General features: G+C 41.0%; 2 protein-coding genes across 2 annotated transcripts in view; both read right to left on the minus strand.

The window, feature by feature from the left end:
* Window positions 1–12835, minus strand: part of nxn (nucleoredoxin) — a 57807-nt gene extending 44972 nt beyond the window's left edge. Inside the window, exon 1 of the mRNA XM_071497000.1 lies at window positions 12281–12835. Coding sequence (XP_071353101.1) covers window positions 12281–12589 — 309 coding nt within the window. The 5' untranslated portion in view covers window positions 12590–12835. The remainder of the gene's footprint in view (window positions 1–12280) is intronic.
* A 1109-nt stretch (window positions 12836–13944) lies between these two features.
* On the minus strand, window positions 13945–16765 carry txndc17 (thioredoxin domain containing 17). Its single transcript, XM_071497004.1, has 4 exons — window positions 16505–16765; window positions 16215–16296; window positions 14640–14715; window positions 13945–14413 (listed from the first exon to the last, which is right to left on the minus strand). The coding sequence occupies exons 1-4, from the start codon at window positions 16647–16649 to the stop codon at window positions 14345–14347; spliced, it is 372 nt and encodes a 123-aa protein (XP_071353105.1). The 5' UTR covers window positions 16650–16765; the 3' UTR covers window positions 13945–14344.
* Between the last annotated feature and the right edge of the window lie 232 nt (window positions 16766–16997).

Below are 16997 nucleotides of genomic sequence, written 5' to 3' on the forward strand. Positions count from 1 at the left end.
TTGTTTTTTTTTTTTAAATGGGCATTTTCATGGGAATAGTAGTGAACAGTGCAGATATTGTGCAGCTTGTACAGATACTGCTCATATCATATCGCTTGACGTGTGATACTCCACAACTGCACAAGCATTGTATTTGAAGCCTTTATTATTTAATCCTAATGAATGCAAACTTATAAAATTATAAAATGATCATTTAATTGTTGTGAAGGATTGATGAGTCTTATAGATCTAGGAGTGAAAGCATGTTAATTATCTCAAAACTTAACTTATTTCGGTTCTGCAGTCATTCTCATTGGTGTGCAACTTTGCCTGTAAGGTCCAAAACAAACAGGGACAATAAAAAGGTAAAAGGTAAAAGAGCTACTCAGCCATATATCATTATATGGCTGAAACCTACGTGACCAATTTTCATCGTCCACATTCGCACACCTGTTACTAACACAACTATTAGGCGAGCTGCTAATACGATTAGGTAGCACACTGAATTAAAAACAAGCACATTTTAAGAACAGGGACCTCACCAACTCCCCCCCAACCCCAACACTCAGTATCTGTAGTCTGACCAAATTCCTGCCAGCCAGTTTTCCTAGGGGAAAAACACACCACATACTGTCACGATTCGGAGGTCCCTCTGGCTCAAGGTCCATGTGCACTAACCCTGTCAGCCCGGTTCAACATCTACAGTAATGTTTATACAAACACAATGTAGCTGCCACAGTGGCAACCCTGAGGGGGGGGGGGGGGTATGAATCCAGAAAGATCCCTGAAAGTGTGACAGTGAAGTCTTCGAAATGCTACCTCATAATATGACGATTCCTTATATTAAGCCAAGTCCAAACCAGGCCTGATGGAAACTGTACTGTGCCAATTTAACTTCAAAATATTCACATTATATGTTCACATTACAGCTGCAAACGTGTTCAACATTCTGTGCTGAGGGTCTAAAAACACAAGACAAAGACATACAAACTGTGTTTAAAAATGTGGCCGCAGAAACATCAGGATGTGAGACTCCTGCCATCACTCACTTCAGTAAGTTACAGTTTTAAAGTCTATAATTTGACGTTGCATCCACTCAATCATCCCAGAGTCCAGTTACGTCCTCCTCCACCGACCTTTGAGAAAACAACACAGAGTGAACAATGTGCAGGACAAGAGAGAAGTCGGCCACAACTCTGTGTGGCAGTAATCTCTCTTCGAGGCCCCCGGCGTCTCTAATTGCCTGGACACTTGTGTCCGAGGGCCGCTCTCGTTCCTCAGTGAAAAGATGAGACCTCTCATGCTCCTTACAACAGGCTTAAGCTGATAAACCCTTTTATTCAACATGGCCATGGGATTGGTGCTCCACGCAAACAGATTGGGTCAAAAAAAGACTAATCAAAACAGCGATTAGCCCCCAACACAGAGGCAGAGCTAAGCTACAGCGCAGCCTCAACAGGGGGTCCACTCTCTCACCAACTGAAAGCGTCTGATGATTTGTGCGAGTCTTTTCTGACTAACACGTTCCTTAGTGCGAGGACATGAGCTGTAATATGTGAGGAATGCATGCGGCGGTGGTTTTTTATTGAACAAAGACGTAGCATAGCTGATTTCAAAATGGAATGTGACAGCTGAAGAAATGAACGCACAGCCAAGCCTCAGAAAACGCTCCAGGATCCACTTGTAGCATGAATCCAAGGCTAGCGCTTCACTCCGAGGGCGAATCTGCCTCTCCCTCAGATAATCAGCACCTCCCATGACACCCTTGCTTTCTGTCATGGTTAGTGTTCCCCTGCCTTCATGAGTCTTCCCTCTAATCCCCCCCCCTGTTGCAGCCAACAGCTTTGCCAGTACCTCCATATGGGAGGCCATCAGTGCATCATCTGGCCTGTTGCTGTTGTACATTATACAGAATCCATGTGTTTCTCAACAGCAAGGTCAAGGTCAAGCTCTGCGCTCGTTTATTTGCAGCTGAAGTGAAGAAGCAAGACTTCACTGTGTTCTGTACTTTAAAAAAGGCAGGTTTTGTCGAGAGCTGGTTTTATTAACTAGCCTCAAGGTTGTAGTGTTTTTTTGATTATTCTTTTTGTTCTCAGAACAGATATGTTATTACAATTATCTTAATGTTTTTAAAGACTAGCATTTAGGTGCTCCACATATTTCCTGCAGGAGTTGGTGGAGAACAAAACAGGGCAAAAAGGAGAGTGACTGTTGGATTTATTTTTATCAGGTGATCAGAAACAACTTGAAATGAATACTAATAATGCTAAATGTCTCCCGGATGTGTACATGTGCTACTGTTTGCGAATATGTTTTCCTCATTACATCAACACCATAAAGTGATAATATGAAAGTGTTCTGTGCTAATTCTACACATCCCAGTTTTAAAATCACCAACACTAAAAATCACCAACTACCACATAATGCAACAGGCACAAACAGGTAAGACACTATACGCCTGTGCAACCCATTAAAGACACTGACCTTACTGTGCACCGTCACGGACTTTGAGTGCCAGTGAAATGTTTTGCAGACAGCTGAAGAATAAGACCAGCCTCATGTAGTTAATGTAACTGATACTACACCACCATGGATCAATTTATGAGCAACACTGCAGCACCATTATTTGTTTCCCAGATTAGCTTGCCCACCACTGACCTTGAGTAATAGCACACAAAATGTATTCTACAGAATCTTGTGACTCGAGCGCGCACGCGCGCACGCACACACGCACACACGCACACACGCACACACACGTGCCATGGCAGATACAAACAGTGAATAATCAACATATCCATTTGTCCAAGTAGATATAATGTGCATTCATGCAGGGAGCATGCTGTTGCAGTGGTGTCAAATAACAGAGGCGCAGGGACCTCAGTGAACCTGTCTGCAGATGATTTTGAATATTCAGATTAATAATCGAAACAGAAACGCGTTAAAAAGATCCAAATCCAAGGATGCATGTTTGTGCGCAACCTCCTGGAGCTGTGGGTGCACCTGGAAATGATTCCATGTGACTCTCCGGTTATTACGAAAATAATGAGCAAACTACAGGCCACGGGATCTGCTTCAGCCAGGCTCCCCTACATTTTTCTCCACTTTTCCTTAATGCAACATGCCAGCTTTGCAAAGACAGCATTTAAATTAGGTACACAGTTCTTGAGTCTTGTTGAGTTGCTGAGCTCCGACAAAACGTACATTTGAAGATGCTTACTTTTACTTCTTCATTCTTTCTGCAACTGTTAAAAAATCTTAAACTTGCTACCATGCTACGCCATGAGAAGTGACTGAAAGAGCCGATTCAATATTGCAGAGAAGAATATTCTGGGAAGCTGTCTGCAGTGGCATCTGACCTTAGTAGACATATGATATATCCTCAGCTGCCTCATTATCCTGAGATTAGCAGCTCACTGTAAATGTAGCATGTGTCTAAGGCTCAACCTACAGTAAGGAACAACTAATCTGAATTAAGTGAGTCCGGCAATGTCGAAACATTTTTTTTCTTTTTTACATGTGCATGAACTCCTTGAAAGAGTAAGAAAAAAAAGGCATATGTGAGCTAATAAGTTACAAGTATGAAAAAATTGGGCTGATCCCCCAGTGGAGGCAGGGTGCTGGGGTGCAAGCTTCATTTAACTGTCAAAGAGACTGTGACAAAGTGCTAGTTCTGGATTTTAATATTGTTCACTCGTCTCTGGTGCTCTGTGAACGTCTTCCATCTGCCTGTTGCTGACTGACTGGGGTCGGCTGCCGGGTGAGTGAGTGCATGCAGATGCCGTCAGCAGGTGGTCAGGGAATGTCACGGTGATGGCATATTGGAAATATTGTCCCGGCATCGTCAATATTACATCAAAGGAATAACTCAACATTTTCACCATTTGGGGAATCGGTTGACTTGCTTTCTAGTCCAGAGTAAGATTGGAAGATCAATACCACTCTCATATCCATCTGCTTAAAAATGTCATGTAATCACCTGTAAAACCACAACCTGTCACTCTACCAGATTAATTAGTGAGCTTTACAGGTCTGGTAGGTAGATTTTGCTAAACTAAGCTAACCTGCTGCTGGTTATAGACATTTACCACGCAGAGCGGATGGTATTGATCTTCTCATCTAACTCTCAGCGAGAAAGCAATAGGCACATTTCCCAAAATGTTCACATGACCACTATTCATTATTGAACATCTCAGCTTTTCTACTATTCATCCCTGTCCATTCACACGATACTTTATTTTTCCAAGGTCTTGCTTCCTGTAAGACAAGAATAAGTTGGAGAAGAAAAAAAAAAAAGCAAAAGCAGGAGGACCTTTATCCTTATGCAGCACATCATGATAAATGCTTAGCGATGGAAAAAAAAAAACAAAAAAAAAAAACATATAAAGTTAAATCGATCCACAATCTTAAAATCCCACAATGTGATTACAGTGACAGACAATAAATAAGATACACAGCGCAGGCCAGGCGCCTTATACAACAGCAGGCCTCTTAAATTCCTACAAGATGTGGGCTGGATGCTGCTCTGTCCTCCGTCATGCAGCGTGGAGGCCCATGGAGCTCAGCGTTTGTTTTCTCCATCTGCATATGTCTGAGAAAGTGACTCCCATTTCTCTTTCTCTTCTCTGACTTTATATCCAGACAACTACCTCACAGCACAGCACAGCAGCTTGTATATCAGCAGTTCCCTGCTGGTTTTGTCTGACGTACATCCCCATCAAGCACCCCTTCATCCACACCACCTGTCATGATCCAAATGTCTTAATTTCAGTTGACTTTAAAGTGGATGTTAAGTGACACTGCAGATAAGTGTTAAAACAATCCTTAAAAAAAAACTGTAACTCTACATCAAATATTATTGCAATCATTGTTTCATGCAGTCTGTCTTTAAGTCTGATCATGTTTGCATTCACACACTGGACGTTTGAACCCTTCATTCATTATTTTTGCCCATTTCAGTTGTTTATTATTTTAAGCTATTTCAGCTGTTTATCTGTCACTTTCATCAGCACACCCATTTTTAATTCCGATGTTTATTTCCTTCTTAAACACAAATATGTGGATGGTTTTTTTAAATCACACCCTAATTTCTTTTGTTTTGTTTTTTTTCTCCTATTTTTTTCCCCTTCCACTTCCACTTCCTACAAGACAGAACACAGCTTGGCACACTGAGAAATCAAGCTACCTTTTCCACCCTCACTATGTCAGAGTGCATGCATGTCATTTCCTTGATAAAAAAAATCCCCTTCGCAACATGCAACAGCTAGACTGTAGGCAAGACAGCGGGGCTGGTGCCGGTGTGCCATGCTGCACGCTGAGACAGTGGGTCTCTTTGTACGGCGAGCTTCTTTTCAGACAGGAGCAGGAGCTGCAGGAGCACTTACACTTGGATGAAAACACCACAGTGAGGGGGAGGGAGGGGGAGGGAGGGGGTGGGTGGGTTTACAGCTTGCACACACACACACAACAGTGCCTCCACCCTGTGAGCAGGGTGGTGGTCACATGGAAGGGAAAGGGTTATCATCCAAGGGGAAACTTGTCACGCCAGAAATTTTCATACTATGAATAAATTTACATCAAATCAGCGCTGCCACTCACTGATGGAGCAGATAGCCTGACGGAGATAGGTTTCATCGAGTGTCAGCGATAAAACATGAAAATCTGGGAATGCAGGCAGTCCAAGTCGCTCATCCGTCACTGTGTCCTTTTCATTTAGCTTAAGAAATGTGATCAGGGGCGATGATGAGGGGGAACCTGAGCAATCACAAAAAGCCAACATTCAATCTAGGAGAGATAACAAAAGGAAGACGAAAGACAGCTCTGGATGGCAGGATGCCCCTGGGGCGGTTATGCTGTTATTATGTTGGAGAGGGCTGCTGAGCTGCGGTGTGGGGCAATTAGAGACCGGAGGATTGACTGGGGGAGGGTCCAGGCACAACAACCCATCCTTGAAGAGAAAAAGAGGACTAATCTCGAACACAGCAGCCATAGCATTAAAAAAAACAAAAAACAACAATAACAGCAGATGATTGTGGATTTTATGAATTGAAATAACATCCATCTGCTTATTTCCATGGAAAGAGGCTTGGTCTAAGCTGCTTTCCTGTCATCAGTAGAATCCAAAATTAATATCGAGTGACTGCACGCGGAACTTTATGCTGCACTGGTCTGGATGATTTGACTGGTAAGTATGTGACAATTGGGGCTGGTTTGGGATAATGTACGCAAGCGGATGAATCATCTGTTGTTCTCATTGAGAGCTGCTGCAGACACTGTGGTGAACACGTTAGCCATGTCGATGATCTTTAACGTCACTCTGCTTTGGAAAGTCCTGACTAAAAAAACCACAGAGGGTCCAGGAGCCATCCAGCTGGAGAGCACGGGGACAAAAGAGGAAAAGTCAATCCCAGAGTATCGTTTCAGTGGTTTGTGAACCACAGACAGAGGTCGCAGCCTTGCAGCTATTGTGTGTTGTTGTTTAACATGTAGATAACAGGAAGTCAAAACAGATCGAGTTGCAACAGGGTATGGGTTTTATGAGACACACAGCACGACTGTTCCCTAAACTCTCACTTGGGTAAGTTAAGCCTCTGAACTTCACCTCGGATGAGATCTCCATTGTCACCTCTCATAATATTACAGCTCTCCCAGTGAAGAGGACACAATGGGCAGTGAAAGAAGACAGTAACCCAAGCTTGGTGGTGTGAGATGTTAACAGTTGGTATTGCCAAGTATCCTGAGCCCTCACAAACACACACTGTTTCCATACCCTCTGGCCCTGAGCAGCCTCGGTGGAGCAGGTGTCTGCACACATTCTTTACATAAGCTCTTGTCAAACATGGCGCACAGCAACAAGGCCTCACAGCTGCAGGACAATGGAGTCACATTAAACTACACTGCACTGCAGCCGGGCATGCACACTTCCAGCCAGAGTCAAGGTAACAGTTTCTACAAGGTCAGCTCACCAAAACTGAAGCGTAAGTGTGACACAAAACCAAAAGGTGTGCACTGGATTGTATAAACAGTCATACTTACAAAGGCTATGGTGCATTTATGTTGCATTTGAATTATAATACTACATATCTTTACAATAACGCCTCTCTTCTTATCAGTTCATTACCAGGACACAAATGATATGCTAACATGATCCACAGTCACAACCAGTGCTTCATTTGCTAAATCTAATACAGGCTCCTAGGTACTTTTTACCCGGGCCGTGCTGTTGGAGTGAAAAGGCCTTTATTGTAAGAAAAAAAAAAAAAGAAAAAAAACTGAAAAAGAAAAATAACATATCAGTAATGTGTATTGATCTGGATATAGGATACAGAAGTGCAAAGAAGAAAATTGTTTTTAACGGTTTTAAATGTCCAGTAGAAAAAAGAGAAAAAAAAAACCCCTCTTCTTGAGAATTAAAATAATGTGAAACTTTAGTTTAACTGTCGTTACAGGGTTTTACTAATCATTTAATCAGCCAGGGTCAAATGCCTTGAAGTAGAGATTAGCTCATTTTCTGTTTAGTACCACAGCCAACTTCATATTAGGCTACTTACTAAACCGTACTTTGATCAGAGTCAGGAATCTAAAAGAAAGTGCCACAGTTTAGGGTTCACAGCTTTACAGTAAACCATGTTAGGCCACTCTCGTTAACTTCCTCATATTTGCTCCATCTGCCTTGTTATTTATTATTTTTTCATTTTACTTTTCCTCTGCATACATCATCTTTAATGACCCCTCCTGAAGAGGAGTCATTGTCTTTGGATTTCACACATCCTGCATATTTTTGTTAATGTACTGATGATCTATTGGTTTCACTTACAGTGTAATTGTCTTTGAGGTGATTTTACAGCCCATGTAGGAGCAGTAAGAAATGTTTTTTAACTACCTACTTGGTGATGTTAGAGAACTAAGTGCTGCTGATGCCATATATAAGGTTTTTTCCCATGAGCTGCAGCAGAGGCAGGCTGAGCAGAAACTGGTGACGAATGCATCCTCTCTGAATCCTGCAATTAACTCTAAAGCTCTCAATTACAGATGTTCCACATCACAGAAGCCTCAAAAATGTGACAGTCTGTTGACGTTATTAGCCCACACCGTGTGAGTGAACACAACAAAGAAGGAAACATCTAACAACACACGCCCACAAACCAAAACCAAATGCGACCCTGACAGATCAAGAGCAGAGAATTAACACCTGCAGATAAAACAGTTCAGGCTCTTTTCAAGCCACTTCTACTGTCACAGGGCAAGGAGGGCTGCAATGCATGACGGGCAGGGTGCGCTGTAGTTTTCAGCAGATCAGTGATATATTGATGAAAGGCGTCCTTAGCCCCCTTCTCTGAAGCCCCTTGCACCCTTAGCCCCTGGCTGTGGGCCGAGTGAGCGGGTGTCCTGCCTCTGGGGGCCAGCTACAGAGCAGAACCGCCGAGCTGGAGGACTTGAACAAGAGGCCTTTCTCTCACCGCGATGTGATCCTCCCCCCTTCGACTCCTGCAGGAACAGCTCTGGCAGCATCTCAGCTTGTTCTCCCCCTTTGGTCAAGTTGGGTTTTCACATCGCATTGGCTGAGACTTTAATTGATTTACATGGAGCTCTCGCGCTCCTGCTACACAAGTCCATGTAAGGCACTGCCAGCACACCAAGACAGCTGGCTGTCCCCGAACAACAAGCAGACGTCCACTCACTGAGAATGAGCTATTTGAGGGTCCCCAGCGACACACAATAGTGGATATTCTGTATGCTGTTAAAAGAAACAATGTTCTGACCTCTTGGCCTGTTTGGCTTTAAGAGTGACACCACTTTAAGAGCGGAGGATACAGTCTACTAACAATTTTCCCTACATTTAAATAAAACTGAAACCACTGGACAGTCTGTAACTGGTGCATGTGTAACGTTTATAACCCAAAACACATACCTGGCAAACTCCTGTCTTTCAAAGTCAGAGGTGCACATGAGGGAATAACTGTTAAGTCAACTGGCACCAAGATATAAAGGGTAATTACACTTTTCACTCAATGTATTTTGGTTACAAAACCACCAGAGAACTACATGACAGTTTTTTCCAAGAACAGATTATGTAAATAGTGGCTTTAACTTTAAGTTAACAGCACCAGACTTTCCTTTCTCTCTGTGTTTAATCAAGGATATTATCCCTTCTTGATTAAATAACAAACATTTCCTGCAACGGGAAGGCCTGGATAACCCCTGAGTAAAAAGAAAAGAGGACAGCCTCCAGTGAGAGAGAGAGATAGCCAAGTCCGTGCAGGGCAGAGGAGGGGGAGCTGCAGGAGGACGAGGAGGAGGAGGAGGAGGAGGGGAGGAGGAGGAGGAGGGGAGGAAGTACAGTCAGAGAATCTTAAGGTGGGCGGTGAGGCTCTGAAATACGCAATTGAAGAAGAATTGCATCCCTCGCCAGGAGATGAGCTCTGCTTGCACTAAGTCAGAAAGATCCTGAGAGGAGGGGTGAGAGGGCCACTTAGTCTCCACAGACCCACAACATCAACACAGGCCTCCACTGGGTCAACATCACTCACCCATTAGGTCTGTCCACATAGATCGTGGCACACATAGATCCTCCTCAACTACTCTAACATTCACATTCAGACATGTCGGCACGTCATGAGCAGCCTCTCCTCCTCTGTTACTCAGAGCCAGTTTTATCACCAGGCAGCTAACTTCACACTTCGTGACCTGCAAAAATATCACTCTCGCATTTTAAATAGATGCATCTGATTATGAGCCAAAAAAAGTGAAAATTTTGGCATTTTTTGTCACCTAAGCTGCAAAAATCCCCATGCAACAGGCAATTGATTAAACCAACAATACACAGAGGAGGGTAAAAAGAAACCAACTACCTGCATTATGAATTTAGAAATGTTTTCCTGAAGGCAGAACACATTAGATCCAGGTTTCCAGAGATAAGCAGCAGCCGTTTGGACAGGAGAAAGGCTGTGGTGTAAATGAAGGCTCGGGTCACGGCGTACATAGCTGTACCACTATAATAAAATGTAAATGCCAACATGCATAAATCATGAATTAATTAGTGGATTATGAGGGGTTAGGACACGCTCTGCATGCTTCTGGAGATGTCACATTTATAAAGTAGTTACTCTACCACAGCTGCTGACTGAAAGAGGAATTTTCAGGGCTGTGTTATAATGGTGGGAGAGAATAGGCCGAAGGTTGGACGAAGCCCAGACTGAACCGAAACGGCAGGCCTCTGCAAAAGCACAGATGCACGACTGCGTTGCTCTTTTCTCATAAGGCCAAGACAGCCAACAGACTACCAATGAGAGCATGAGCAACGGTTGTGTTGCCGCCACAGATATTTCCCACATGCAGTTTGGAACACAATAACTGCTGCACCGTGGCGATGCATGTGCTCTGCCCCAGACAACAACGAGTCAACCCCCACTCTCCTGTCATCCCCGAGCCTTTATTCACGCCTGGACTTCATTATGAACTGTAACCGAAATCATCATTGGCAATCTGAAAGAATTTGCAAGACAATGATTCAGTCCAAGTCAAGCATCACCTCCACAAAGGAGAGTCAGGGTAAAGGAGGTAGACTGAAACACAGTGTCCCCCCTTTTGACAAAAGGCAAACGATGTTAAAGAAAACATGTAGGCTACTAAACATTGTAGGCCACTGTAGATTCATACGCAAACTGCATGACCTGAGCAAGATTGAAATCTATTTTCATTTGCTGTAGACTGGTCTTTCTTCATATTATTTTCTAAGAAGTATTTCTATTTATTTTAAGTATAGTCAGGCCTTATCTGAAAAAACAAGGGGTCAAAATCCCCTTTACTATTATTTGCCTGGCTCTTAATCCGCAACATTTCACTTTGCAAATAAAATCAGCCGTCACTGATATGTACGACTGATACTATGCAAATACAGCTCAACATACTATATTTGTTTATGCCTCATCTCCAATAACATTTAGGTTTAGAAAAAGAGAAAGAGATCTGTGCTGGGGGGGTGGCCCACTGACACCCTGGACTACACACTATGTATGTAACATCATCCTTCTCTACATAGTTTGTGCTCTATATAATTATAGCTGTAAATATCCCCTAATCACCAGTAAAGGAAACCTGTAAAGCATCTTTTTTATTTATCAAAAAGAATAATAATTTATCCAAAAGATGTTTGTGAGTCATTTGTTTTTTTTTTTTTGTCTGGCAGTTTTAGCTGTGAACAAAAGAAAATATAATAATGTTTATCTTCGATACTAAACCTTCTTCAAAAACTGATTCATCAAAATGTCAACTTTATAAGCTGATACAGTAACATCCTAAAACAAAAATATATATTTTTAAAAATGTCTGTTTCCACTGACAAGCAAGTGTTTACACTCAAGTTTCAAAATATATATATAATCACAGAAAATAAATCCTAGCGCCTCATGATTTACAAAAACTGAACTAAAATAAAAAGGTCTTAATAAGTGAGACAAATCACAGGAGGGGACTAGAGACCCTGCAAGTTCTGCATTGTTGATACCACCAGGAAGATCAGGGAAAGCTATGGATGAGATGATGTCAAAATAAAAGGCCTTTGCTGGGCAGGCTACATGCAGTGTATAAAATGTTAGATGTAATATAATAACACTGCTCTGTGATACTCATCTAAGGTGTTGTGTTTTGAGGAGTGTTCCCTGAACACAATGATCAGCCTGTGGAAAGTGAAGAGACAGAGGGAAATGAAGGCTTTCAGTGTGTGGCCTGCCACATTTAGATTATCTTGATAACAGTAAGTCAGAGGATAAATTGCTCCTCGCTGGCTGCAAGTGTTATTACCTAGAGGTTGGAATATGATTTTGAAAAGAATATTTCTCATTAAATTCCTAATGGTTTTTTTTCTGTGCAAGCATATCTGACATTTCACGGTTATATATTTATTTTCAAGGTTAAATGGCATTGGAATTAATTGGCTTTTTTTTTTTTTTTAAAACCCCTGACTCCATTAAATCTGAATTTATGTAGGCTATCGTGTCAAATACAGTTGTAGGTGTGTTACCACTAACTAGTTTGACTTGATTTCTAAGGACACACCATTTATAATATAATATAAGTCCAGTTGGTTTTTGTCAGATTTGACAGAATCTGACTAAAAATGAGGTTGAAGATGTGGGGAACCTAATTTCATAAGGCAAATGAAACAACGTACACCTGTGCACTGGCAGAGGAAGCACAGATGGCCTGCTGAGGGTTTCTCAGAGATTCCCAGCCCGCTAAAACCTCCTCAGAGAATAAGCAGTGATTTGGCGACGTTCCTCCTCATCACCGCGACTCATCTTACCTTTTTGTGTCTGTCTTTGAAAGGTAACGCAGGCCATGGCATCTCCTTCAAAAAGTCCTGCCAGTGTTTCTGGTCCTGATCAGACGAGATGAAGACGATTTCCAATTTGTCCTTGTGGTCAGACGTCTTTTTGAACCTGCTGTAAAACTCGCACAGGCTGCCGTTGAACTGCTTGCATGGGGCGTTCAGGCTGCATCCGAAGAAGAGCCCGACCAGGGACAGCTTGGCGCCCAGCGACTGCACGTCCACCTCGGCTTTCTCGCTGTTGACGAGCCGCTCCCCGAGTAGACTCACCAGAAACTCCGACATCGCAGCGTACAGTCCTCGAACACACAACGTTGTCAGCCGAGACTGCTGTTCATGCACCCGCTACGTTCAGGCGACACCCACCAGCACTTCTTCCACCTCCAACGCGAGGTTTGAGGTGAGCTCCCAGCTCCTGCGAGGCGTTGCGGTCTGCGCTGCGCCGCTGCGCGTCCTCCGGTGTGAGCGCTGTGCAGGAATGCGCTCCGCTTAAATCGCCCTGACTGCAACAGCGGTTGCGCTCTTCTTCCCGAGAGCACACACTTTCATCACCACATCTGGCTCTTCTGCTCACAAAGAGGACACTTATTCACTAGGTTCCGTGGATCCTTGATGCGTCAAGAATAGCAAATCCAGCGGGTTTCTTTTATGTCTGAGTTTACATGTTTTATATCTTCAGTCCGATTTTCAGATTAAAAGCAGCTGGAGTCTAGGTTTGACCTATAATTTACGTTGTATGTCATTAAATGCTGGGGATTTATTAATTTAATCAGCTTCATTAGACAACTCTAATGGAAATTGTGCAAATTTTAAAAAGATAAGGTTAAGGTTAAGGCACACTCTGTTCTTATGAATTTGCTGCCACCTAGTTTTCATAAGAGGGAAATACCTGAGCTGCAGCAAATGTTCAAGCAGAGCAGGGATTTTATGCTACTTTATAGTTCTACTTCACTGCATTACAGAGGGAAGTATTCTACATGTTAGTCAATTTTAGCTACTAGTTACTTTTCAGATTCAAGATTTTCTAAGATTTCATCAAAAAATGCTCATAAAATGCAATGCATCGTTAAATATCAACTCCAACCTCTTTGATGTGAAAAGTTACAAAAAAAAAGCAGTGACTGGTTGGGAACCATCCTCACAACTGTCTGAGTTGTTAGTGGTTACAGTAAAGAACTCACCAGCTAAACTACAGATGATTTAATTTAAATTACTGTAAAATCCCAAAAAGATTTGAGAAAAGTCCAAAAAATGAAAACAACTTGTGTATCAATTTTTTTTTTTTTTTTGTCTTTCCTCACCATGAGTCTTCTCTAAATCGGTCAGATTTATCCAGTGACCCTTAGGTGGTGTCTGAGCCCTTGATTAAGAACAACTGAACTGTATGGAGTTAAAACTAGCACCAACTCGAGCAGCTAAAACAGTAAAATGCTGCTCACACATTGATGCATCAGTATTAATGATATTAAAAAGTTGCAAAAAACAACATTAGTACTTTTACAGCCGATACTTTCGATTCATTTTGTTGATAATACTTCTGTACTTTTACTTAAGTAGGACGCTGAAGCTTTTACTCAATTGAAGTTTTATCAGGGTCATCGTACAACACATGACACATGTTTTCTTCTGCCACAAATCAATCAACATCAAGTGTCACTTTATTCCCATCCTTCTGCAGGACACAAGAAATCACAAGAAAATGGTCACAATACAAAAAAAGATATTCTTATAACTGAGTAGAAGAAATCAACTTCAAACACAGTTCAGTCGACTGATTGCACATAAAGTGAAACAAGGAAAATGTGAATGAATCACATCCGTTCTGTTATTCCAGTATACAATTAAATGAATAGCTGTGTATGACAAAGGACGCTCATTATTTTCATTGAACAGTTGCTAATTTGCATCAGGTCACAGTGGACGGTGCATCTTGTGAATGATTACCAGTGCTCAATAATGCAGTAGTGCTGTAACTGGATGGGGGCAGATGAGATTTACTGTTTTACTGGTTTATGCGTGATGAGAGCAGCACGGGATCCCTCAGTCCTCAGTGAACATCATCCTCACTAAGTCTGCTTTGAAGCATTCCTCCTCCACCAACTTCTGAGGCTGAAACAAAGACATTTCATGGCTGGCTTTTAATATTGCTGTTTAATAGAGAATTTGACAACAACAATAAAAGATCATATTTTCATATTCAACACAACATTAAAAAACTGGATGTTAGCTGGATTTGAGTCTCTTATTATCTAAAACATTTCTAAGGAGCGTTCTATAAAAAAATTCAGATTTAGCTATTCCATGTTGATAAAACATCAATTGTAGTTCTTCTTACTGTGCCATATCTCAGTAGGGTGGGAACTCCACTCAACTTCAGAGTCTTCTTGAAGTCATTATTTGGATTCTTCCAACTGAGAAATGAAAAGGACATTATTAATGCACAAAGAGAGATACAGGATTGGAAAGAAGGATTTTCAGCTTTCCTAAATGATACTGTATCTGAGAAAAGTCCAATGTGCAGTAAAAGAAAAAAGTCCACTTTTATTTCCTCTATAAATAAAATCTCCTCTCCATGCACTGAAAGAATTACAGGATCAACTAAAAGGTTCTACAATTTTTTTCTACAATTTCTCTTGGCTCCTATCTTTTGATTGTTTATCTCAGATATGATTATTCTGGTGAAACAAAAGATGTGTAGAAATCTAATATGTTATGTTATGATTCACATAGACTCTAATGCTTCACCTAGTAGTCAATAAGCCATCAGCTGAGCAAGACCAGATTCAAATTTAGATATTCACATGAAGCAGTTAATTAAAAAGATCCTTGAGGAACTTTTGGAGGTTCTTCAATTTGAAAGTGGGGAAGAGCCTCCTATGGTGCTTTGAAGAACCTTAAAGAAAAGGTTCTTAGAAGAACCTGCACTTAGGGTTACTTGAAGAACCTTTTGAAGCTCTTTAAGGAACCAGTGCTGTACTACTAATAATAATGATACTAATGATATAATAACAATCATTTATTGTTATCATTGTTATTATTCTATTATATTATTATTAGGCTGAATTACCAACCAGGCAAAGCACTGCGTATCTTTTCTGTCTACATAATTTGATTAATTACAAAATTGTTAGAAACTGGCACCACAAAACTTCAGTATCCACTAGGTCAGACTCTCTTCTCTGCCCTCTTCTTGCAGCTTTGGTCTTGTAGAGAGAGTCTGAGTCAAAATCTAGTTTTAAGATGTACACTGTTTTAATTTATAGTCATCTTTTGTTGTAAAGTGTTTTATCAAATTGTGTCAAGTAATTAACACACAGAAAATCTGAGGAAAGATTATTCCATTATACAATCCCTGTAAGGCTGAAAACTACACTTATTTTCATTATCAATACATTTGACAATTGTTTTATTTAATAATACATTGATTGCTCAGTCTAGAAAATGTCAGAAAATGCCCACCATTATTCCCTGAAGCCCAAGGGGAAAAAATAAACCTGCTATTTACAGTGGGGAGTCAACAGGGCACCGATAACAGATATTTGTGCCGGAGCCCCTGAGTAATTTGTGAAGTTACTGCTAAGTGATTTCACAAATACAAAGAATTACTTGTATTGGAATTATTTTTTGCTATAAAACCTATTCTTTGGGTTTTTGACTGTTGGTCATGCTGACAATTTTATTATATAATGTATATTACATTAAGAGGTTCATTACATTGAGTGGTTGTCATTATTCATGATATTAAATAAAGATGTCTGATTCAAAAAAAAAATCAATAATGGAAATAATTGTTAGTTACAGCCATAGTATGGTGTGCTCTTGTTTTGAGTCAGCACAATTGTGACTCAGGTGTTTAAATGAAAAAGAATTTGTTGTAAGGTGATAGACTAAAGAAGAGTGAGGTACTGACTAAGCTCTTTCTCCGACTTGACAGTAGATGAAGACAGAGCCCTCAGGAAGGTGAGTCATCTCTCCTCTTACAACTGGCTCAGCTGAAAGGGAAGAAGGTAAACTGTTAAAAAGGACAAAATGGAAGTGCACCAGATAAAAAATAAATAAATATCGAGATCCTTAAATGTAAAACAGTATATACCCAGCTTACTGCTGCAGCAATGAAAAGTTTTTTTACATGACCAGTTAAGTCTACTCAGAATGAAAGTATAAGTAGTTATATTATATATAGTAGGCTATGGTGATTACCTTTTACACAGTCTGGACACCAGCTCTTCCCTTGGTCGTCTTTATCACCAGAGAAATAAACAAAAATATCCTTTCCTTTCCTTTCAGACACAGCCTGGCAGAATTCATCATACCCACGCACATTTACTTCTTCGTAATGGGCCATGCTTTGGACCGAATTAATATGGAAAGGCACGAAGTTAAGGCTAAAGATTGAGACTAACAAGTGTTCACAGAAATACTGCTGCTCTGCACACAGTGGACCTGGTAGAAATACTGAAAACTTGGCATGACCACTTCCGGTCTGTGCAAAGGTTCTTAAAGCGACAGTGTACCAGAAAAGGGCTATATATTGAGCCTTTCCGATTATTATCTAAATTGTATTTATATTACTTGAATAATATTATTACACATTTTTTCACATATTCAGGACACATTACAGAAGATTATTTATTCAGTAGTTGAGTGTAAATATGAAGGCGTATCTTTACTCAAATACATTTCAGAGCCAAGT

Source organism: Trachinotus anak, unplaced genomic scaffold (genome assembly GCF_046630095.1).
Source record: "Trachinotus anak isolate AG129_WGS33_773 ecotype Australia unplaced genomic scaffold, CSIRO_AGI_Tana_v1 ptg000014l, whole genome shotgun sequence".
Classification (NCBI taxonomy): domain Eukaryota; kingdom Metazoa; phylum Chordata; class Actinopteri; order Carangiformes; family Carangidae; genus Trachinotus; species Trachinotus anak.